The 23,304-nt window shown below is 37.0% G+C and overlaps 1 protein-coding gene across 1 annotated transcript in view; it reads left to right on the forward strand.

The window, feature by feature from the left end:
* SEL1L (SEL1L adaptor subunit of ERAD E3 ubiquitin ligase) overlaps positions 1 to 23,304 on the forward strand; it is a 61,709-nt gene that overhangs the window by 21,205 nt on the left and 17,200 nt on the right. The window contains exons 5-13 of the mRNA XM_036882026.2: positions 80 to 185; positions 999 to 1,161; positions 3,859 to 3,912; positions 4,007 to 4,066; positions 6,081 to 6,162; positions 6,499 to 6,653; positions 19,066 to 19,122; positions 21,394 to 21,462; positions 22,864 to 22,941. Of these exons, the coding sequence (XP_036737921.1) occupies positions 80 to 185; positions 999 to 1,161; positions 3,859 to 3,912; positions 4,007 to 4,066; positions 6,081 to 6,162; positions 6,499 to 6,653; positions 19,066 to 19,122; positions 21,394 to 21,462; positions 22,864 to 22,941 (824 nt within the window). The remainder of the gene's footprint in view (positions 1 to 79; positions 186 to 998; positions 1,162 to 3,858; positions 3,913 to 4,006; positions 4,067 to 6,080; positions 6,163 to 6,498; positions 6,654 to 19,065; positions 19,123 to 21,393; positions 21,463 to 22,863; positions 22,942 to 23,304) is intronic.

Raw genomic sequence — 23,304 nt, forward strand, 5'->3', positions numbered from 1 at the left:
GAAGGGTTAATATTGATGTTTGATAAATAATTGATGTAGAATTAAAATCCATTTAAGTGCATCTGATGTGTGTTTTTAGCTGAAGAAGAGGCTGCTAAAAGACGGCAAATGCAGGAAGCAGAAATGATGTACCAGACTGGGATGAAAATCCTCAATGGAAGCAATAAGAAAAGCCATAAAAGAGAGTAGGTAGCCCTGCCCAGTCTATTCCTCTGCTAAGATAAGCCATTACTGAGATAAATAGTCAACTCTTTTTTTTTTTTTAAGTGTACTGCAAAAGACAGATTTCTTAAGTTGCATTATACGAAAATTTAATATGGTATATGGACATTAAGGAAATTCTTTTATCATATTTTAGCTTGCTGGGATAAAAAGATTATAAATACTTATCACGAGAGTGAACAGTGAGCAAAATGGAAATAATGGACTAAAGTTGTCTAAGAGCCAAGAACAGAGATACTCTTCAGAATTCAAAATGACAAAGTGAAAGGAATTATTGGTGTTTTCTTTGTTTATCATTTTGTTTTATAATTTTCTTGTAGCCAAAGATTAAAATTTAGGAATTTGCACTTGGAAAAAAAGTATAAAACAAGTGATTGTGTTCTAACATTTTGTGTCCCTCTAATTTCAGCTGACTTATGTTACAGTCTGTGCAAAGATTGTAAAAGAAAATTGCAATGATTATCATTGGATTATATGCTGGATACCTTATTATTACAATTCTCTCATTGCAAATCTAGTTAACCTCTTAACTAGGGATTTCAGAATTAGACTATTCCAAGATATTGGCATAACAGAGAGAACTGGTACCTTATTTAAAAACAAAAGTAACTAGAATGTTTTCTACACATATAAGTAACACAACTTAGTAGAAATAAAATATCAGAGGGATTCCATAGAATAAGGCAGTTATTTATGTTTTTCGTGGATCTTGAAAAAGCTTTTAGTGGTACTTCCAAAATATTGTTAATTTGTTTTTTAATTGCTTATGTTTTAAGAGCATACCGATATCTTCAAAAGGCAGCAGGCATGAACCATACCAAGGCCCTGGAGAGAGTGTCATATGCTCTTCTGTTTGGTGATTACCTGACACAGAATATACAAGCAGCTAGAGAGATGTTTGAGAAACTGACTGAGGAAGGCTCTCCGAAGGGACAAACTGTGAGTGTACTTTGAATGGAGAATATCTCCACATACACCATTTGTTTATTTCCACAGCACTTTACTGTCTATGTCCTGCCTTCTTTTAGCAAATAAGACTGGAAAGTAAAATACCTTTAAATATCAAGTTTAAATTTGGGAGATCATTTTACCAGTCTCCTCAGATAGTCTTTCTCGTTAGTCTGAGAACATTTATGGTCACTTAACACATTTTTGCAGTTGCATTTTGCCCCAATCATATTTGTAATTTTCCAAATTAGATCTGTAGAGAATAAAACTTGAGGGGTAATTGTTTTTTGTATCTGAGATTACTCACCATTACATTTTTTCCAAGGTTCGGATGCTCCAGCTTCATGTTGAGCTTGGTGGGTTTGTTTTTTAATATTTTATTAATATTTAACAGCAGTACATGTCAATTATAGGAAACAAGAAATACAAATTAAAAAAACTAAGAAAGTAAACATCATATATGTATCACCCAGACATGAGCATCACTTATGTGTTAGTACATGCATACCCTTCTAGACCTTTCTCTGTGTGTATACATACATGTGAATTCTTTGTATACAAGATAAATATCATATGATTTCACTTACTTGTGGAGTATGAAAACAAAGCAAAACAAAAGGAACAAAATAGCAGTAGACTCAAAGACACCAAGAAGGGACTAGTGGTTAAGGGGAAGGGGTTGGGATGAGGAGGGGGGAGGAAGGGGATAAAGAGGCACAGTAATTCACAATATATGTTGGTCACAGCAACAGAAGTACAGCATGGAGAATACAGTTAATGATTCTATAACATCTTACATGTTGATAGTAACTGCACTAGAAGGGGTGAGGATTTAATAATATGGGTAACTGATGAACCACTGTGTTGTATATTTGAAACAAATATTGTGTATCAACAATACTTCAATAAAAAAATAAAATAAAAAATGTAAGATCTGTCTGCAGCTCCATAACTTGCTCTTTTCAATCAGTGGCCTTCACCTTTACAGTCCAGTAGATTTTTATATCTTATATCCATAAAATATTCATATGGTGTTTAACCAAAACATTTTCTTTATACCTGTTTTGTCCAAAGCAGTATCCAGTCCAGGAGTACACCTGGTATTTTGTTGTGATTTCTAGCACAGCCTCCACCTTTCTTTTCTGTGTTAGAGGTAGGGCCAGTGTTTCTACAGAATGTCCTGCCTCAGTTTGTCTACTTGCTCTTCAGAGTGCCCTTTAGTTTGTTTCTTCATCATCTATAGTTCCTAAAGCTGGATGTTCCCTTCAACAGCTAAAAGCTAATGAACTCAAGTGAAATATTTTTGGCTGGGGTGCATTATAGGGGATGGTCTATATTCCATATTGTATCACACCAGTTAATACATGATATCTGCTTGATATTCCCCATTAGTAATGGTAAGACTAACACCCTTAGGGGTCACCACATTTATTTAAAATTCCTTCAGTAATTCAGGTTTACTGAAGATGTGGGATTTGCTTAAAGATTAAACAAATCTGGTCACAGAGGAAGTTTGTTTTCAGACTGTGTAAACTATAGCAGGAATTATGTCCATTGTGTTCTAGTACTGAATTCCTAACCAGGCTGCAACTCCTACATAGTCTCAGTTCTAGTTTATAAAAAGGATATATCTTAATTGCTATCCTTCAAAGCTTTTTTCCCTTAGTTTAAGTCAGTTTATATAAAATTCATATATATATTCTTTATCTGCAGACACATTTGCCTCTGAAGAGTTGTTTTATTTATAAAGCATCTTTTCCCTCTAATACCTATCAATACCACAGCACTTTATGCATTGCAAAGCATTCCCTCTGTGGTAATTAACTCTAGCTGATGAGGGAGACAAAGCCCCCAAATCACAGTGGCTTAACACTACAGGGAGTTATTTCTTGTTCATGCCAAGGTTCTCCTGCCTGCATTTCTTCCACGTGGTGACTCAGGACCAAGGACTGTTTCTGTCATGTAGCTACAGCATTTGAAATATGGGGCTTCCAAGTCATCAGGAGAGGAGAAGGGAAGGCTAGAGCAATCTCTTGGGAGTTTTTAAGGACCAGACCTAAAAATGGCTTCCATCCCTTCTGGCCACATCCCATGCACATAGCCCTACCTGAGTACAAGGGACACTGGGAGTGTAGAAGAGCTCATGGATTTTAATAACTACTGGTACCTGCCACACCTGCCTTCATAACTTTATACTTTCATGTCATCAAGGATGACCCTTAGAGACAGAGGGCATACCCTTACCTATGTGTTGTTTGGTTGGTTGGATGTGTGTTTGGTTTTGTTAAGAAGCTGGTGTGCATTGTAAAGTGACCTTTATCCCTTGCCACCTCTTTTTATTCCTACAATAGTTTATCTTGATCATCTCTTACTCATTTTTATATATCCCCCTTTGTTTAGATAGATAATGTATTGATACAATGATATAGGAGTTGTTTTGTCCTCATAATAGCCGTGCATCAATCGAGATGAAGTAAAATCAATGTTTAAGTATGTTCAGCTTTGTTTTTCTGGTTAATAAAATCTTGAATGCACTTTGAGGTTCTTTAATTCCACAGTTGTGCATACATGTTGAGTTCAAATCTTAGTATTTAAAGATGATTTCATCTTCTCATAGTTCATGAAACTGTCTATCTTGGATAAACTTCCACCAAGGGAAGTGTTCTTACTTTTATCATTATATTTCAGGCTCTTGGCTTTCTTTATGCATCTGGACTTGGTGTTAATTCAAGTCAGGCAAAGGTAATATGTATAAAACTTTATTGTGTGCTACAGTAAATTTGAATTGGGTCAATACGTGCCTATGTTCAGATGAGCCTCTTTTGTTCTTTCACAGGCCCTTGTATATTATACTTTTGGAGCTCTTGGGGGCAACCTGATAGCTCACATGGTTTTGGTAAGTAAGACTTAGATAGAAGGCTAATAACATTAAGTAGCAGAAGAATTTTCAGTTTACAAGTGACCATAACTTTTCTGACTGTCATGATTGAGCTCTACTTATATTCATTAAGATCAAATATTCAGCTGAACATCTTTCAAATTCTTATTAACAGATACGACAATTAACTCTAAATGTGGATGAAAATTGGTAGAATCCACAATTTTTCTTCAAAATGATTAGTTTGGCTGATTGCCCTTGAACTAGAGATCTGATAAATGCTCTTTTAAATTTTCTATAAATTGAAATTGTTCGTAAGAATCATTTTTTAGATTAAGTTATCACAGATTTTATGTTTAAATTGATGAAGGACTTATACAAAGAACTGAGTCCCATAAATTTCACTGGAAAATATCTCACATTTTCTGAGTGGTTAAATATAAAGTCTTTCCACCAAATTATTTTCTGCTGAGGTGTTTAATCTGCCTTCTACTTTATAAACTGACTTTGGGTAAGTTACCTGACCTGTGATCCATTTACTGTGTTCCAGATGAATATATAAGTTGATTCTTGCAGTAATATAAAGGATAGATAGAACAGAAATTCAACTACAAGCAGAGAAACCAGTCCACAGTCTGGAAAGGGTCTACAGGTTTGGTCATTGATGGAATAAGAGACTTAACAAATCTAGCTTTCTGGCCTTCCTCGTGGATCCCAGATAATTTTACCTATGAATTCAAAAAATATTTAATGAGTACTTATCAGTTAGATTCCAAAAATGAGTAAGATATAGTGCTGGCCCTCAACAAGCTTTTAATCCAGAAAGGGAGACATAATTTAAGAGACTATTAACAGTACACTATAAGAACGTCAAAGAATTACCTGAAAGGCGCTTAACCTACTCTGACCTTGGAAGGGGGGATTTTAAGGAGGTATCCTCGGGAAAGAAGCAACGAAGATAGTTCTTGAGGGATGAATAGTAAGGAGAGAATGGAAGCAACAAGGGAGTGTCCAGGCAGCAGGAACAACATAGGCAAAGGGACAGTGACAAGAGCAAATGTGTTTGTAAGAAGATACAAACACTTGAATTGGCTGGACGACAGTGCCAGGTAGTTGATCCATGTGGAGATAGACAGGAGTCACGTAAATGGGCTGTACGTCATGCCAGAGAGCTTGCACCTTGTCCTGTTAAAGGGTAAACAGCTGAAGGAGTTTGAACAGGTAGAAACAAGGGTGTTGCTCCAATTTCTGAAGCATTCCTCACTAATTTTGAAGGGTTTTTTCCATTTGTTTTTTTAATCTAAGGTAACATTTATTCCTTAAACAGTAATTGAAAAGTTCTTTTCACATCAAACTTCAAGAAATGGGAAACGTTGTATGGCAAGACTATGTTAAATATTTTTGACAGAAATCTTTTTCTTTTTATTATTTACCAATCTTAAATATGCTACAGAGTAAGAACTTTAAATATACATGTTATTATATAGTAATGCCCTAAGGATTGTTAAAATTTGTAGTTTTTTCAGTCTGTGCTAAATAACTGCAGAGAGCTCTAATTTCTGTTTCCTGAATTTATAATTAGTTATCTTTTGCCTCCTTCTGAAGTCATTTTTTGCTGGTATTATTATTCCTGCTTCGGTAGCTTCTTGTCATCCTTATTCTACTAATTTTTTGTTCCTCCTTTGCTAGTTTTGTAAAAATTGTGTATAAAGTGAGATTAAAATATGTTTTAAGCAAGAGCCTACATAATTTTCTCTTGTAGGTAAGATGCACACACTTCGTATATAAAGTTCATGGCATCTATTTTGAATGCTATAGGATCTCCATTATTTAATTCCTAGTTCTTAACTGTAGTTTGAGTTGTTGAAATTGCTAAATAAATTACCTCAGAACCTAGGATAAATGAAATGGTAGTGTATGTGGATTAAAGGACAGTGAAATTACATTTGAGTATGGTTAGCTTTATCTGTTGTGATGAGAATGCCCCTAAAGCATGTGAAACTGCTGTCTTCTCATTGAAGTTGTTTTGCAGGGTTACCGATACTGGGCAGGCATCGGAGTCCTCCAGAGTTGTGAATCTGCACTGACCCATTATCGCCTTGTTGCCAATCATGGTATCTATTTTTCTGCCTTTCATCTTACTAAAAAAAAGAGTGGCATTAACTTTTAATACATCCCTTTTTATTGTACTGCTGAAAATACCATGAATGGCTCTCTCAAGTGGAATCATTTTTACACTAAAAGTCCTTTTTTTTCTCTTAATTTTGCTTTGGGTTCCTCTTAAATATTTGGGGGAAAAAGACCGATTTGGGTCAATTACTATTTTGTAATCTACAGATTACTATAGAACATTTTCCTTTAACACAGTGCCTGTTGACACTTAGCAGCTGAATACTTCCATCTGTGGGACTATCCTTCTGACCTTCCTCTATTTGTCCCCCCTGTTTCAGTTGCTAGTGATATCTCACTGACAGGAGGCTCAGTCGTACAGAGAATACGGCTGCCTGACGAGGTGGAAAATCCAGGAATGAACAGTGGCATGCTAGAAGAAGATTTGATTCAGTATTACCAGTTCCTAGCTGAAAAAGGTGATGTACAAGCGCAGGTACGTATTTGAGCATCTCGTGGAATGTCTTAGTGTATTGGATATTGTAGTCGGGGCAAGCACTTAGATCTGTATATAAGTAACATTTTCATTGCTCTGCAGTTATTCACTACAGATTAGAATCACCTGAGGGGCATTTTAAAAAAATACCTAGAGTCCCACATTCTCAAGACATCCATCATCTGGGATGTGGCATAGGCATTGATAGATTCTAAAAGCTGGCCAGGTGACTGCACCACAGTTGAAACTGCTGCTTAAACAGAACAGCATTATACTGATGATGAAGGCTCATACCAGAGTCACCAAGGATGAAAACTACTTTTTCTAAATAAAGTCTCTCAAACATTTTGAAGTTTCAGATGCTCTTCAGAGCTATTTACTCTTCATGTTTCCTTTGCTTATCTTAGACTGTAATTTCCTCAAGGCCAAGGACTGAAGCAGGAATGTTTTATATAGATTTTGAAATATCCATCAAATACCATGTATAATTTGTTGTTTCATGCGTTATTTTGATAATAAAGTAAAAAGAAGAACTTTAACAAGTCTTTTTTTCTATTAAGTTTCCAATTCTGATTTAAATATAAATACTTAAATATTTAATATAAATCTGATATAAATATAGAGATGAGCACTAGTTACTTCTTAAAAACAATTAATTTTAAGACTAACAGGAGTCTTATGTTAAGGAAAAAAAAACCTGCAGTGAAAGATAGAGGAAAATCATAGCCCCTGAAAATAATAATAAAGTTATGTTGCCTGATTGGCATCTTTCTTTTACACTTAAAATTCAAATTAAATTAAAACAATCTAAAATTAAAATTTGAAACAACCTAATTGCCCAACAGTAGGGAATTATTTAGCTCAAATATGACATTCCAGTATAATGGAATTCTGTATAACCATTAAAAATTATGTGGAATACTGCTTAATGTGGAAAGCCGATTTCAGTGTATTAAGTGGAAAACTCAAAACAATGCATGTGTGGTATAGTATACATTTTCTTTCTTTTTTTGATGTACTGAATTATGACACGAATACAGAAAAGTACGCAAATCTGAAGTGCACAGCTCAGTGACTTGTCGCCCAGTGAGCCTCTGTGTACCATGGCTAGCCCCCCAGGACCTCCTTCTTTGGAACTCTTCATCACAAAGCCCTCCTTCCTCCCCATAGGTAACCCACCAAGCTGACTTATAACACTACAGATTGGTTTGATGTCTTTTTTTGATCTTGTGTGAAAAAATCATATAGCACTTTTTGGGTATCAACTTCTTTTTGCTCAATATTATTTTTGTGAAATTAATCCATGTGTTTCCATGTAGCTGTAATTCATTTCTTTGCCTTGCTATGTGATATTTCATTGTATAAAAATCACACAATTTATTTATCCCTTTTAGTCTTCCCAGATTTGGGCTATTGAAATTATGCTCTGAATATTCTACAACATGTCATGTGCCAGCAATGTCTTAAGTTTTCATAGCTTTATAGATCTTGATACCTGATAGAATATGTTCCTCCACTGCCACATTTTTTAAAATTCATTTTATTATCATTAATCTACAATTACATGAAGAACACTATGGTCACTAGACTCCCCCCTTCACCAAGTCCCCCCTACAAACCCCATTACAGGCACTGTCCATCAGCGTAGTGAGATGCTGTAGACTCACTACTTTTCTTCTCTGTGTTGCACATCCCACCCTATGCCCTCCCCACATTATACATGCTAATCGTAAGGCACCCTTTCTTCCCCCCCACCAACTTATCTCTCCCTTCCCACCCCTCCTGCCCAGTCCCTTTCCCTTTGGTAACCGTTAGTCCATTCTTGGGTTCTGTGATTCAGCTGCTATTTTGTTCCTTCAGTTTTTCTTTGTTCTTATACTCCACAGATGAGTGAAATCATTTGGTACTTGTCCTTCTCCGCCTGGCTTGTTTCACTGAGCATAATACCCTCTAGCTCCATCCATGTTGTTGCAAATGGTAGGATATGTTTTCCTCTTATGGCTGACTACTACTCCATTGTGTATATGTACCACATCTTCTTAATCCATTCATCTATTGATGGACACTTAGGTTGCTTCCATTTCTTGGCTATTGTAAATAGTGCAGCGATAAACATAGGGGTGCATCTGTCTTTTTCAAACCGGGCTGCTGCATTCTTAGGGTAAATTCCTAGAAGTGGAATTCCTGGGTCAAATGGTATTTCTATTTTGAGCTCTCTGAGGAACCTCCATACTGCTTTCCACAATGGTTGAACTAATTTGCATTCCCACCAGCAGTGTAGGAGGGTTCCCCTTTCTCCACAACCTCACCAACATTTGTTTTTTTTGGATGGTGGTGATCCTTACTGGTGTGAGGTGATATCTCATTGTGGTTTTAATTTGCATTTCTCTGAAGACAAGCGATGTGGAGCATCTTTTCATGTATCTGTTGACCTTCTGAATTTCTTCTTTGGAGAACTGTCTGTTCAGCTACTCTGCCCATTTTTTAATTGGATTATTTGCTTTTTGTTTGTTGAGGTGCGTGAGCTCTTTATATATTTTGGATGTCAAGCCTTTATCGGACCTGTCATTTATGAATATATTCTCCCATACTGTAGGGTACCTTTTTGTTCTATTGATGGTGTCCTTTGCTGTACAGAAGCTTTTCAGCTTGATATAGTCCCACTTGTTCATTTTTGCTTTTTTTCCCTTGCCCGGGGAGATATGTTCATGAAGAAGTCGCTCATGTTTATGTCCAAGAGATTTTTGCCTATGTTTTTTCCTAAGAGTTTATGGTTTCATGACTTACATTCAGGTCTTTGATCCATTTCGAGTTTACTTTTGTGTATGGGGTTGGACAGTCATCCAGTTTCATTCCTTACATGTAGCTGTCCAGTTTTGCCAGCTCCATCTGTTGAAGAGACTGTCATTTCCCCATTGTATGTCCATGGCTCCTTTATCATATATTAATTGACCATATATGTTTGGGTTAATGTCTGGGGTCTCTCTTCTGTTCCACTGGTCTGTGGCTCTGTTCTTGTGCCAGTACCAAATTGTCTTGATTACTGTGGCTTTGTAGTAAAGCTTAGAGTTGGGGAGCAAGATCTCCCCCACTTTATTCTTCCTTTTCAGGATTGCTTTGGCTATTCGGGGTCTTTGGTGTTTCCATATGAATTTTTGAACTACTTGTTCTAGTTCGTTGAAGAATGTTGTTGGTAATTTGATAGGGATTGCATCAAATCTGTATATTGCTTTGGGCAGGATGGCCATTTTGATGATATTAATTCTTCCTAGCCAAGAGCATGGGATGAGTTTCCATTTGTTAGTGTCCTCTTTAATTTCTCCTTAAAGTATCTTATAGTTTTCAGGGTATAGGTCTTTCACTTCCTTGGTAAGGTTTATTCCTAAGTGTTTTATTCTTTTTGATGCAATTGTGAATGGAATTGTTTTCCTGATTTCTCTTTCTATTAGTTCATTGTTAGTGTATAGGAAAGCCACAGATTTCTGTGTGTTAATTTTGTATCCTGCAACTTTGCTGTATTCTGATGTCAGTTCTAGTAGTTTTGGAGTGGAGTCTTTAGGGTTTTTTATGTACAATATCATGACATCTGCAGATAGTGACAGCTTGACTACTTCTTTACCAATCTGGATGCCTTGTATTTCTTTGTGTTGTTTAATTGCTGTGGCTAGGACCTCCAGTACTATGTTGAGTAACAGTGGGGAGAGTGGGCATCCCTGTCTAGTTCCCGATCTCAGAGGAAAAGCTTTCAGCTTCTCGCTGTTCAGTATGATGTTAGCTGTGGGTTTATCATATATGGCCTTTTTATGTTGAGGTACCTGCCTTCTATACCCATTTTGTTGAGAGTTTTTATCATGAATGGATGGTGAATTTTGTCAAATGCTTTTTGAGCATCTATGGAGATGATCATATGGTTTTTGTCCTTTTTGTTTATGTGGTGGATGATGTTGATGGATTTTCGAATGTTGTACCATCCTTGCATCCCTGGGATGAGTCCCACTTGGTCATGGTGTATGATCCTTTTGATGTATTTTTGAATTCGGTTTGCTAATATTTTGTTGAGTATTTTTGCATCTACATTCATCAGGGATATTGGTCTGTAATTTTCTTTTTTGGTGGGGTCTTTGCCTGGTTTTGGTATTAGGGTGATGTTGGCTTCATAGAATGAGTTTGGGAGTATTCCCTCCTCTTCTATTTCTGGAAAACTTTAAGGAGAATGGGTATTATATCTTCTCTGTATGTCTGATAAAATTCCGAGGTAAATCCATCTGGCCCAGGGGTTTTTTTCTTGGGTAGTTTTTTGCTTACCACTTCAATTTCTTTGCTGGTAATTGGTTTATTTAGATTTTGTGTTTCTTCCTTGGTCAGTCTTGGAAAGTTGTATTTTTCTAGGAAGTTGTCCATTTCTTCTAGGTTTTCCAGCTTGTTAGCATATAGGTTTTCATAGTAGTCTCTAATAATTCTTTATATTTCTGTTGGGTCCGTCGTGATGTTTCCTTTCTCGTTTCTGATTCTGTTGATGTGTGTTGATTCTCTTTTTCTCTCAATAAGTCTGTCTAGAGGCTTATCTATTTTGTTTATTTTCTCAAAGAACCAGCTCTTGGTTTCATTGATTTTTTTCTATTGTTTTATTTGTCTCAATTTTGTTTATTTCTTTTCTGATCCTTAATATGTCCCTCCTTCTGCTGTCTTTAGGCCTCATTTGTTCTTCTTTTTCCAATTTTGATAATTGTGACGTTAGACCATTCATTTGGGCTTGTTCTTCCTTTTTTAAATATGCTTGGATTGCTATAAACTTTCCTCTTAAGACTGCTTTTGCTGTGTCCCACAGAAGTTGGGGCTTAGTGTTGTTGTTGTCATTTGTTTCCATATATTGCTGGATCTCCATTTTGATTTGGTCATTGAGCCATTGATTATTTAGGAGCGTGTTGTTAAGCCTCCATGTGTTTGTGAGCCTCTGCTTTTTTTGTACAGTTTATTTCTAGTTTTATGCCTTTGTGGACTGAAAAGTTGGTTGGTAGAATTTCAAACTTTTTGAATTTACTGAGGCTCTTTTTGTGGCCGAGTATATGGTCTATTCTGGAGAATGTTCCATGTGCACTTGAGAAGAATGTGTATCCTGTTGCTTTTGGGTGTGGAGTTCTATAGATGTGTTTTAGGTCCATCTGTTCTAGTGTGTTGTTCAGTGCCTCTGTGTCCTTACTTATTTTCTGTCTGGTGGATCTGTCCTTTGGAGTGAATGGTGTGTTGAAGTCTCCTAAAATGAATGTATTGCGTTCTATTTCCTCCTTTAGTTCTGTTAGTATTTGTTTCACATATGCTGGTGCTCCTGTGTTGGGTGCATATATATTTATAATGGTTATATCCTCTTGTTGGACTGAGCCCTTTATCATTATGTAATGTCCTTCTTTATCTCTTGTTACTTTCTTTGTTTTGAAGTCTATTTTGACTGATACTGGGACTGCAACACCTGCTTTTTTCTCCCTATTGTTTGCATGAAATATCTTTTTCCATCCCTTGACTTTTAGTCTGTGCATGTCTTTGGGTTTGAGTTGAGTCTCCTGTATGCAGCATATAGATGGGTCTTGTTTTTTTATCCATTCAATGACTATGTCTTTTGATTGGTGCATTCAGTCCATTTACATTTAGGGTGATTATCGATAGGTATGTACTTATTGCCATTGCAGGCTTTAGATGCATGGTTACCAAAGGTTCCAGGTTACTTTCCTTACTATCTAAGAGTCTTAACTCACTTAGTATGCTGTTACAAACCCAATCTAAAGGTTCTTTTCTATTTCTCCTCCTTTTTCTTCCTCCTTCATTCTTTATATATTAGGTATCAAATTCTGTACTTTTTGTCTATCCCTTGATTGACTTTGGGGATAGTCAATTTAATTTTGCATTTGCCTCGCAATCAGCTGCTCCACCCTCCCTACCATGGTTTTACTACCTCTGGTGACAGACAGCTATCCAACCCTAGGAACACTTCCTTCTATAGCAGTGCCTCCAAAATAGACTGCAGAGATGGTTTGTGGGAGGTAAACTCTCTCAGCTTTTGCTTATCTGGAAATTGTTTAATCCCTCCTTCAAATTTAAATGATCATCTTGGCAGATAAAGTAATCTTGGTTTCAGGCCCTTCTGCTTCATGGCATTAAATACATCATGCCACTCTCTTCTGGCCTGTAAGGTTTCTGCTGAGAAGTCTGTTGTTAGTCTGATGGGATTTCCTTTGTATGTGATCTTATTTCTGCCTCTGGCTGCTTTTAACAGTCTGTCCTTATCCTTGATCTTTCCCAATTTAATTACTATGTGTCTTGGTGTTGTCTTCCTTGGGTCCCTTGTGTTGGGAGATCTGTGGATCTCCATGGCCTGAGAGACTATCTCCTTCCCCAGATTGAGGAAGTTTTCAGCAACTGCCTCCTCAAAGACACTTTCTATCCCTTTCTCTCTCTCTTCTTCTTCTGGTATCCCTATAATGCGAATATTGTTTCGCTTGGCTTGGTCACACAGTTCTCTCAATATTCTTTCTTCTTAGAGATCCTTTTTTCTCTCTGTACCTCGGCTTCTTTGTATTCCTCTTCTCTAGTTTCTATTTCATTTATTGTCTCCACCATATCCAACCTGCTTTTAATACCCTCCATCGTGCTCTTCAATGATTGGGTCTCCAATGTGAATTCATTCCTGAGTTCTTGGATGTCTTTCTATACCTCAATTAGAATGTTGATGATTTTTATTTTGAACTCCCTTTCAGGAAGAGTCACAAGGTCCATATCATTTAAATCTTTTTCGGGAGTTGTATTAATAATTTTACTCTGGACAAGTTTCCTTTGGCATTTCATGTTTGTATATGGTGCCCTCTAGTGTCCAGAAGCTCTACTCTGGAGCTGCTCAGCCCCTGAAGCAATGTCGGAGGTCGCAGGGGAGCGGTACTGGTGCCTAGGGAAAGGAAAGAGCTGTTCCCTGCCTCCCAGCTGCTGTGCCTGTCTCCACTGCCTGAGCCAGTAGGCCAGTCACACAGGTATAAGTTTTTGTCCCAGAGCAGCCGGATATGTATCCCTGCTTTCCACAAGCAGCTGGAGTCCTAGTCTCCCCCAGGAACTCTGCCTGCATTAACTTTACAGCCCGGTAGTCATGCGAGTCTCATGAAAGCACCATGAAATGTAGGTTTGTGCTCCCAGCGCAGAACTCCGGAGCTAAGTATTCAGCAGTCCCAAGCCTTCCACTCCCTCCCTGCTCCGTTTCTCTTCCTCGCACCAGTGAGCTGGGGTCAGGGAGGGGCTCAGGTCCCGCGGAGCCACAGCTCTGGTACGTTACCCCGTTCAGTGAAGTCTGCTCTTTTCTCCAGGTGTGTGCAGTCTGACGCCGTCCTCTTTCCTGTTGCTCTCTCAGGATTAGTTGTGCCATCTATATTTTCTAATTGTATCCAGTTTTAGGAGGAAGCCTCTGTCTCTCCTCTCACACCACCATATTTAATCCCCGACTGCCACATTTTTGCATTAAGCTCTGATTTTCATTGTTGATTTCTTTTGACCCATGTGTAATTTGGTGAATTGTTTAGCTTCCACATACATGGGGATTTGCTACTACCTTTCTTTTTGTTGATTTCTAGCTTTATCCGCTCTGGTCAGAATATGCTTTGTATGATTTCACTTGTTTGCAATTTCTTGATAATTGCTAATGACCCATCTCATGGTCAGTTTGGGCAAATATTCTGCATACTAAGAGAATATGAATTCTACTGTGTTGAGTGTAGTGTTCTATATGCCTCAATTGAGTGATTTTTCTTAATCCTATTGTTCAAATCTTCTGAATCCTCACTGCATTTGTCTGCTTTTTCTATCCATTGGTGAGACAATACTGTTTAACTCTTCCACTCTGAGTATGATTTCTCTCTTTCTCCTTTTAGTTCTGTCAGTTTTCATTTATATATTTTAGGCCATGCACATGAATGCATACAGATTTAACATTCAGCTTTCTGTTGAACTAACTTCTATATCATGAAATGTCCTCTTTTATCTCTAAAAATGTTTTTTTTGCTTTAAATTATACTTTTCCTGGTATTAGCATAGCCGTGCTGCTTTCTTTTGGGTAGTATTTATGTGAAATATCTTCCCCATTTGTATGTTCAACTTTCTTATGTTTAAGGTATGTTCCTTGTAAGCATCATAAGTTGTGTTTATTATGCATTCTGACAGTCTTTTATTTTTTTATTTTTTTTTCTTTGTAGATAAGTATTTTTTATTGAAGGGTAGTTGACACACAGTATTACATTAGTTTTAGGTGTACAACACAGTGATTCAACATTTATATACATGGTAATTCTAGGTAACAGCTATCACCATACCAAGTTGTTACAATATTTTGACTATATTCCTTATACTATACATTACATCCCGGTTACTTATTTATTTTAAAATTGGAAGTGTGTACTTTTTTTTTTTTTTTTGAGGGCATCTCTCATATTTATTGATCAAATGGTTGTTAACAACAATAAAATTCTGTATAGGGGAGTCAGTGCTCAATGCACAATCATTAATCCACCCCAAGCCTAATTTTCGTCAGTCTCCAATCTTCTGAAGCATAACGAACAAGTTCTTACATGGAGAACAAATGCTTACATAGTGAATAAGTTACATGGTGAACAGTACAAGGGCAGTCATCACAGAAACTTTCGTTTTTGCTCATGCATTATAAACTATAAACAGTCAGTTCAAATATGAATACTCATTTGATTTTTATACTTGATTTATATGTGGATACCACGTTTCTCTCTTTATTATTATTATTTTTAATAAAATGCTGAAGTGGTAGGTAGGTACAAGATAAAGGTAGAAAACATAGTTTAGTGTTGTAAGAGAGCAAATGTAGATGATCAGGTGTGTGTCTGTAGATTATGTGTTAATCCAAGCTAGACAAGGGCAATAAAACATCCACGTATGCAGAAGATTTCTCTCAGAACGGGGGGTGAGGTTCTAAGCCTCACCTCTGTTGATCCCCAATTTCTCACCTGATGGCCCCCCTGCAACTGTGCCTGTCTTAGGTTGTTCCTCCCTTGAGGAATCTTACCCGTCTCTGGCTAACCAGTCATCTTCCAGGGCCATACAGGGAAATGTAAAGTTGGTAAGTGAGAGAGAAGCCTTATTGTTTGAAAAGGTTAGCTTTTTACTTCTTTGCATATTTATGCCCTGTGGCTTCTATGCCCAGCATTTGTCTTGAGGTATCTTTATCACTTGGAAGAATTATGATACTCGGTTAATTTGATATGAGGCACGAATTCTATTTCAGGGTTGTAATTAGGAAGGAAGAAGAAAAGCTATAGAAGTAGCAGGCGGAAGAAAACATGGGAAGATTGATTATTTCTTTGACATATCTTCTTGTAGAGTAACTTCAGCATGTATAGGTTTTAAACTACTAATTAAATTGCGCACACACATTAACATAATAGGAGTATAGTTACATAACCAAAGCATACCTGTAATTACCATCCATCTCCAGTGAAACCAAGAAAACCAGTTAGGCACCTTAGGCATTTGTGAAAACTTATCTATGATATGGTGGATATTGTCCAACTGAACTTGAACAGTCTGAGAGAAATCAGACAAATTAAAACAACCCATTCCTGGGGACTGTTCACATCCCATATGTTCTTTTAACATTAAATAGTCTGTAGTTGTAAGATTTTGGAGCGCTACAATTTGCACTTCTCCTAATTCTTGGTTGAGTTCCAACAGTATAGATCCAGTCAAATTTGTTGTTTTACTGTATACACAGGCCAGCTTAGATATCTTCTTCATTCCCATGACAAGTCCAGGAACTGGTGGGATGAGTGCATCTACACCTGTAGCAGTGCATGGATCTTTGTTGGGGTTTTTTGATGATCGTCTTCTGGCATGAGTCTTCCAGAGAGTGCTGATGTTGGAAGTTCTTTTTCATATTGTATCTTAGTTGATTTTCGGGGTAGCCAAATTAGGCTTTGATCCTCTGTATAAACACAAACAGGCCCTTTGCCTACACTTTTATATGCCCTTTACACCCTTGTGTAGAACTCATTGGAGGTCACCACGCAGGAACTGCCTTTTTTTTTTTTTTTTTGGTATCATTAATCTACACTTACATGACGAATATTATGTTTACTAGGCTCTCCCCTATACCAGGTCCCCCCTATAAACCCCTTTACAGTCACTGTCCATCAGCATAGCAAAATGTTATAGAATCACTACTTGCCTTCTCTGTGTTGTACAGCCCTCCCCTTTCTCCCACCCCCCCATGTATGCTAATCTTAAAAGCCCCCTTCTTCTTCCCTGCTCCTTATCCCTCCGTACCCACCCATCCTCCCCAGTCCCTTTCCCTTTGGTACCTGTTAGTCCATTCTTGAGTTCTGTGGTTCTGCTGCTGTTTCGTTCCTTCAGTTTTTCCTTTGTTCTTATATTCCACAGATGAGTGAAATCATTTGGTATTTCTCTTTCTCTGCTTGGCTTGTTTCACTGAGCATAATACCCTCCAGCTCCATCCATGTTGCTGCAAATGGTAGGATTTGCCCTTTTCTTATGGCTGAGTAGTATTCCATTGTGTACATGTACCACATCTTCTTTATCCATTCATCTATCGATGGACATTTAGGTTGCTTCCAATTCTTGGCTATTGTAAATAGTGCTGCAATAAACATAGGGGTGCACTGATCTTTCTCATACTTGATTGCTGCATTCTTAGGGTAAATTCCTAGGAGTGCAATTCCTGGGTCAAATGGTAAGTCTGTTTTGAGCATTTTGATGTACCTCCATACTGCTTTCCACAATGGTTGAACTAATTTACATTCCCACCAGCAGTGTAGGAGGGTTCCCCTTTCTCCACAGCCTCGCCAACATTTATTGTTGTTTGTCTTTTGGATGGCAGCCATCCTTACTGGTGTGAGGTGATACCTCATTGTAGTTTTAATTTGCATTTCTCTGATAATTAGCGATGTGGAGCATCTTTTCATGTGTCTGTTGGCCATCTGTATTTCTCTTTTGGAGAACTGTCTGTTCAGTTCCTCTGCCCATTTTTTAATTGGGTTATTTGTTTTTTGTTTGTTGAGGCGTGTGAGCTCTTTATATATTCTGGACGTCAAGCCTTTATTGGATCTGTCATTTTCAAATATATTCTCCCATACTGTAGGGTTCCTTTTTGTTCTATTGATGGTGTCTTCTGCTATACAGAAGCTTTTCAGCTTAATATAGTCCCACTTGTTCATTTCTGCTGTTGTTTTCCTTGCCCAGGGAGATATGTTCAAGAAGAGGTCACTCATGTTTATGTCTAAGAGGTTTTTGCCTATGTTTTCTTCCAAGAGTTTAATGGTTTCATGACTTACATTCAGGTCTTTGATCCATTTTGAGTTTACTTTTGTATATGGGGTTAGACAATGGTCCAGTTTCATTCTCCTACATGTAGCTGTCCAGTTTTGCCAGCTCCATCTGTTGAAGAGACTGTCATTTCACCATTGTATGTCCATGGCTCCTTTATCAAATATTAATTGACCATATATGTCTGGATTAATGTCTGGATTCTCTAGTCTGTTCCATTGGTCTGTGGCTCTGTTCTTGTGCCAGTGCTAAATTGTCTTGATTACTATGGCTTTATAGTGGAGCTTGAAGTTGGGGAGTGAGATCCCCCCTACTTTATTCTTCTTTCTCAGGATTGCTTTGGCTATTCGGGGTCTTTGGTGTTTTTTGACAGTCTTTTAAATGGAGTATTATTGATATATTTGGGTTTACATTTTATGCCTTACTTGATTTCTTTTATTGTGCTTTCCCATATTCCCTTTTCTCTCCTTTCCTGCCCTCTTTTGGTTTGAGTGTTTTTTTACTACTCTATCTCTTCCTCTCTACCAGGATAGTGGTTAGAAATTCTTTTACTACTCTTTTATCTGAGCCTAGTGTGAATGAGCACTTTTACCATTTCCTAGACAATGTGTAACTTAGCGTACTCCACCTATGTTTTAATTCTACATATTTTTGAACCCCACAAGGTATTATTCTTCTAAGTAGTCCATGTAATTTATATTTACTCACAAATTTACCTTTCCGTTGCTCTTTATTTCTTACTGCATCTCCCCAGGATAGTTTTTCTTCTTCCTGAAGAACATGTATTAGTATTTCCTTTAGAGTACGTTCATCAGTGACAAATTCAGTTTTAGTCTGTCTAAAAATTACTTTATTTCACCTCCATTTCAGAAAGGTATCTTGTAATTAAAAGCAGATACTTTAGTTTCTAAAAAATGTAAGTTAAAGTAGAATAGTAGTATCTTTAGGAGTTAAGACTAAATCTGATTTTTTTGAGTTATAAGCAGAAACCTTCTTTATGATCAATTGATTTCTTGTTCTGATTTATACACCAGATGCTATCATTTACTTTTGTCTAATTTTTGTTAATTTTCAGGTTGGTCTGGGACAGCTGCATCTGCATGGAGGGCGTGGAGTAGAACAAAACCATCAGGTAATTTTCCTGCTCCTAGGGTTCTGCGTTTCAGGTTGCAGAAAGAAGTGGTGCTCCAGATGCATTTCTTGCTAAGTCAGTGACAGTAGCAGGTTTGTGTTATTTAGACAGTCTTCATAAATGAACTTCCAAGTTCTACCTAACTGCTCAGGAAGCTGAAGAATAAAAATGTGGTTATACCTCATAGTGGTGGGAAAGGTTTTATTAATTCTAAACCCTTGTTCTCAGTACTGCTAGAAATACACATTCAGTGTCTTGATTTTTTATGTGATAGAAGTCTGTCTTTAAACTTCTATTAGAAAGTACTTCATAGAACTGAGGAAAACTCATTGTTAAGTTTGTGAGAAATTAGGAGCATGCAACTGTAATAGATCTATATCCAGTCTGCTCTGTGTCCTAATTATCACTCCCCTCTTCCACTCTTCCCGTCAGTACACTGTATCACTTGTGGGAATCATCTACTGCTTGCATTCCCTAAGCAACAGCCTATCTTTGTACACCACACATCTGATCATGTGGTTCTCTTAAAACTCTTGAGCAGTCCATGACTTCCAGTAGCTTAAAGACAAAAACCTTTAACACAACCTCCAAGGCCTTTTACAGACTCTCTACCTCACCAGTCCCTTGCTGTCTGAGTCACAGACACACAGACCTTTTCTCACATGTTTGAAAATATCAAGAACTCCCCTGTCTCAGGAATTCTGGACTGCTAGTCCCTCTATCCAGTGGATATTACCCCACCCCCTTTCTTCACATAGCTGATTCCTACTCACTCCCCAGAATGCAAGTCCAGTATCTCTTTCCCTAATGTATCTCCATGGACTCCTCACCCCAAACCAGAAATAGGTTTTGTACCACAGTTATAATTTTTGAAGATCTCTAATCCTCATGGCCTGTGTCCATTGCAAATTAGTAATCAAGTTGTTTCCTCTGCTAGAACATAAGGTCCAAAAGAGTGTGGACTGTATCTGCTTTATTTGCCACTTTATTTCCAGCACCTGACAGTACCTGATGCATAGTAAGTTCCCAATAAATGTTTGCCAGACCAATAAAAGTCTGTTTTCCTACCATACCAGTTAAATATTCTAATTAAGGTTATTTCATATACTATATCCCACCAACTTGAAGAATTAGATTGTAACAAAATACACTTATTACTAAAACCTTATCAAGTACCTATGCTTTTTTATTCACACAGCATTTTGACAACTTTCATTGTCTTTAGGTCATTAACGTATATGTTAGGCCAGTGAAGCATCAGATGAACTGGTTAATTAAAATGTCAGGTGAGAGAACAAAGTTCTGGGTAAAAGTTTGCTACATAACTTTTATACAGTAAGTTTGGGAATATTCTTGCTGGCTTATGCTGCCTACCTACAGAGCAACTACACAGTGATAAATTATTTCACCAGCTTCACAGAAGGAAGAAAAGGAGTTCCCAATTATGTAATTACATTAATTCAAGAAGTATTTTAATATACCTACTATTTTGTGCCTATTCACTGTTAGGCATTCAGGATGCAATGCTAGATACAATAGCTGTGGTCCTTGTCCTTAACAGTGCTTTAAGCTTAATTCAGTATTTTTTAAATGATCATACCAACAAGTATGTAATAAATTGTGATTGTTACAAAGGAGAATTAAAGAGTCCATTAACAAGTTAATGAGTGAGAGATGGCAGTTGTCTCTAGGGAGAAATGGATGAAATGTAAATTGAGCCTGAAAGAAGGTTATTGTAAGGCAAAAAGAATAGTATGTTTATAGTCCTGAGGCAGAAAGAAACATGGCTGGTTTACCCAGAGTACAGAGAGCAGAGGAAGTAGTACTGATATAAGCAGTGTCTGGTCACATCAGTATATTTATTCCCTGCAAAGCTACAAGAAGCTGTAAGGACCAGTATGTGAGATTAATGAACAGTTGCTTTGGATGACCCCATGAATAAAAGCAGGGAAATTAGGGAGGAGAGAGTCCAGAAGTTCAGGTAAGAGAAAAATGTAGCTTAGACTAGAATTGTGGTAGTGGGGGATAATAGGTGGATTCAAGAGGTGTTTGGTGGTAAAAGTAACAGGACTTAGTGATGGATTGGATATGAGAGGGACGGGGACGTGGGATGGGGACCTTGAGCAACGAATAGATGTCGTATTACCATTTACTTCAGGTGAGATACTGCAGTATAACAAGATGTTTTAAATGTTCCTGAAGTAACCATTTCGGTTAAAAGCCAAAGGCAGATTCTAGTAAAAACGAATTCTTTTAATTTCTTTCTCACAGAGAGCATTTGACTACTTCAATTTAGCAGCTAATGCTGGCAATTCACATGCTATGGCCTTCTTGGGAAAGGTACTGTACATCCTGTGAATGTGTGATGTAGTAGAGGTAGTTGCGTAGTAAGCACATACTGTTTTCAGAATCTGCAGTTTACTAAAAATAAACTGGAAATAAAATTTCCAATGCAAGGATTTTATTATACCTAAAGGTAAGTATTATTTTGAGACATTTTCTTAGATAACTGTAACAAAGAATGTACTCATCAGTATCTTAATTCACTGTTGGAATTAGCTATCCCTGTCTGAGCACCTACTTTTTGTGTATCGTACACAATAATGAGAATTTATTTTTTATGCTGTGCAGTTTTTTGCTAAGTTTGTCATATTTGCCTGCTTCATTCCATGCTGAATAGAGGCAATTACAGTTTGTTGGAATCTGTCCGCAGATCTTTAATTGTCTCATCACCCAGCTCCCAGTGTAGTTCTTTCCTCAAGCAAGGAGTCTCTAAGTCTAGAGACATAATGACTGAATTCCATATGCCATGGCACAATCTCAAAACTTCTCTTTCATTATTTTGAAAACAAACACAGTGTAAACCAATGGGTATTTTCATCTGTAACCACAGTGTAAACCAGTGGGTATTTTCATCTGTAACCATAAGGCTCCAATAGAATATATCTCAAAGATTTTTACAAATAGAAAATTTTAATCCGTATTTGCCACATGACCACAGCTAGTTAATTGGGGCCTGAGAACTTTACATTTAGACATTGCAACTATTGCAGTATAGAAGTTTGTATTCCCCAGCTGTTCTTGTTAAGAATTAAAGAACTTTTCACTCCAGTCCTTTCAATTCTTCTGAGTTCCTAATTAACCCTATCTCTATTTCCTTTGTTGTTTCCTTGGTAAGTACATGGATAAAAACAGTACTGGTCATTCTGTTCTTCTTCCTCTTGGCCTTATTGTCAGGTGCCATGTTTGATACTCTACTCATTCAGTGCTTAGAAACTTTTTTAAATAACCGTTTAGTTTTTTCTTTTTCTGAACTTAAGACCTACCCTTAATCTTGTCCTGGGGAAAGTAGTGGTATAGGAGAAAGGAAAGTGAGCAGTGCTAACAGCTCTCCTTTTGCTCATTTAATTACTGATTCCAAGTGATTTATCCACTGTTTGATTGCCCTGGAATAGAGTGAGCAAAAAGATTAGAGATTTCTCCTCCTGAGAGTGATCTATGCACTGACTGATCTTATACGTTCATGTTTATAGGTAAATCATAAATTTGATATGACATAGGATATATAATGATATAAAAGGTTTACTTCTAAGGTTTTGCTTCATTCTGATATCCTGTGGGAACTTTAAACTTTGTTGTAAGGTTTCATGAGATTTAAAAACCAGAATGAGATGAGATAGGAGAAAAATGTAATTGGAGAGCAGGTTATAGCTCTTAATAAAATTGGGATGTGTTTTCCAGATGTATTCAGAGGGAAGTGATATTGTACCTCAGAGTAATGAGACAGCTCTTCACTACTTTAAGAAAGCTGCTGACATGGTAAGACCTCATGACTCAGTGTATTGAAATGTACCATATTACTATTATTTTAATAAATAAGTCTATTACATTGAAGGGTTAATTGTAATCAGCTCATGCCATAAGCGATTGAAAGCACTTACATAAATATGATTCATGTGAATAAATTGACTGGAAAACTTCCTAATAAGCAATTTTTTTAGAGATTAGATCATTGAATATTAAGTCTGTTTCATTTTAAATGGGAAGTTTTCTGATCAATAAATACTGATTTTAGTAATGAAATTAAGAATTATATAATTTACTATATTTATATTGCAACTTGAGTCCTAAAACTTGAATAATTGACAACCATATAATTTAGGCTTTCCATAATATATAATA

The sequence above is a fragment of the Manis pentadactyla genome, chromosome 11, assembly GCF_030020395.1.
Source record: "Manis pentadactyla isolate mManPen7 chromosome 11, mManPen7.hap1, whole genome shotgun sequence".
In the NCBI taxonomy this organism is placed as follows: Eukaryota; Metazoa; Chordata; class Mammalia; order Pholidota; family Manidae; genus Manis; species Manis pentadactyla.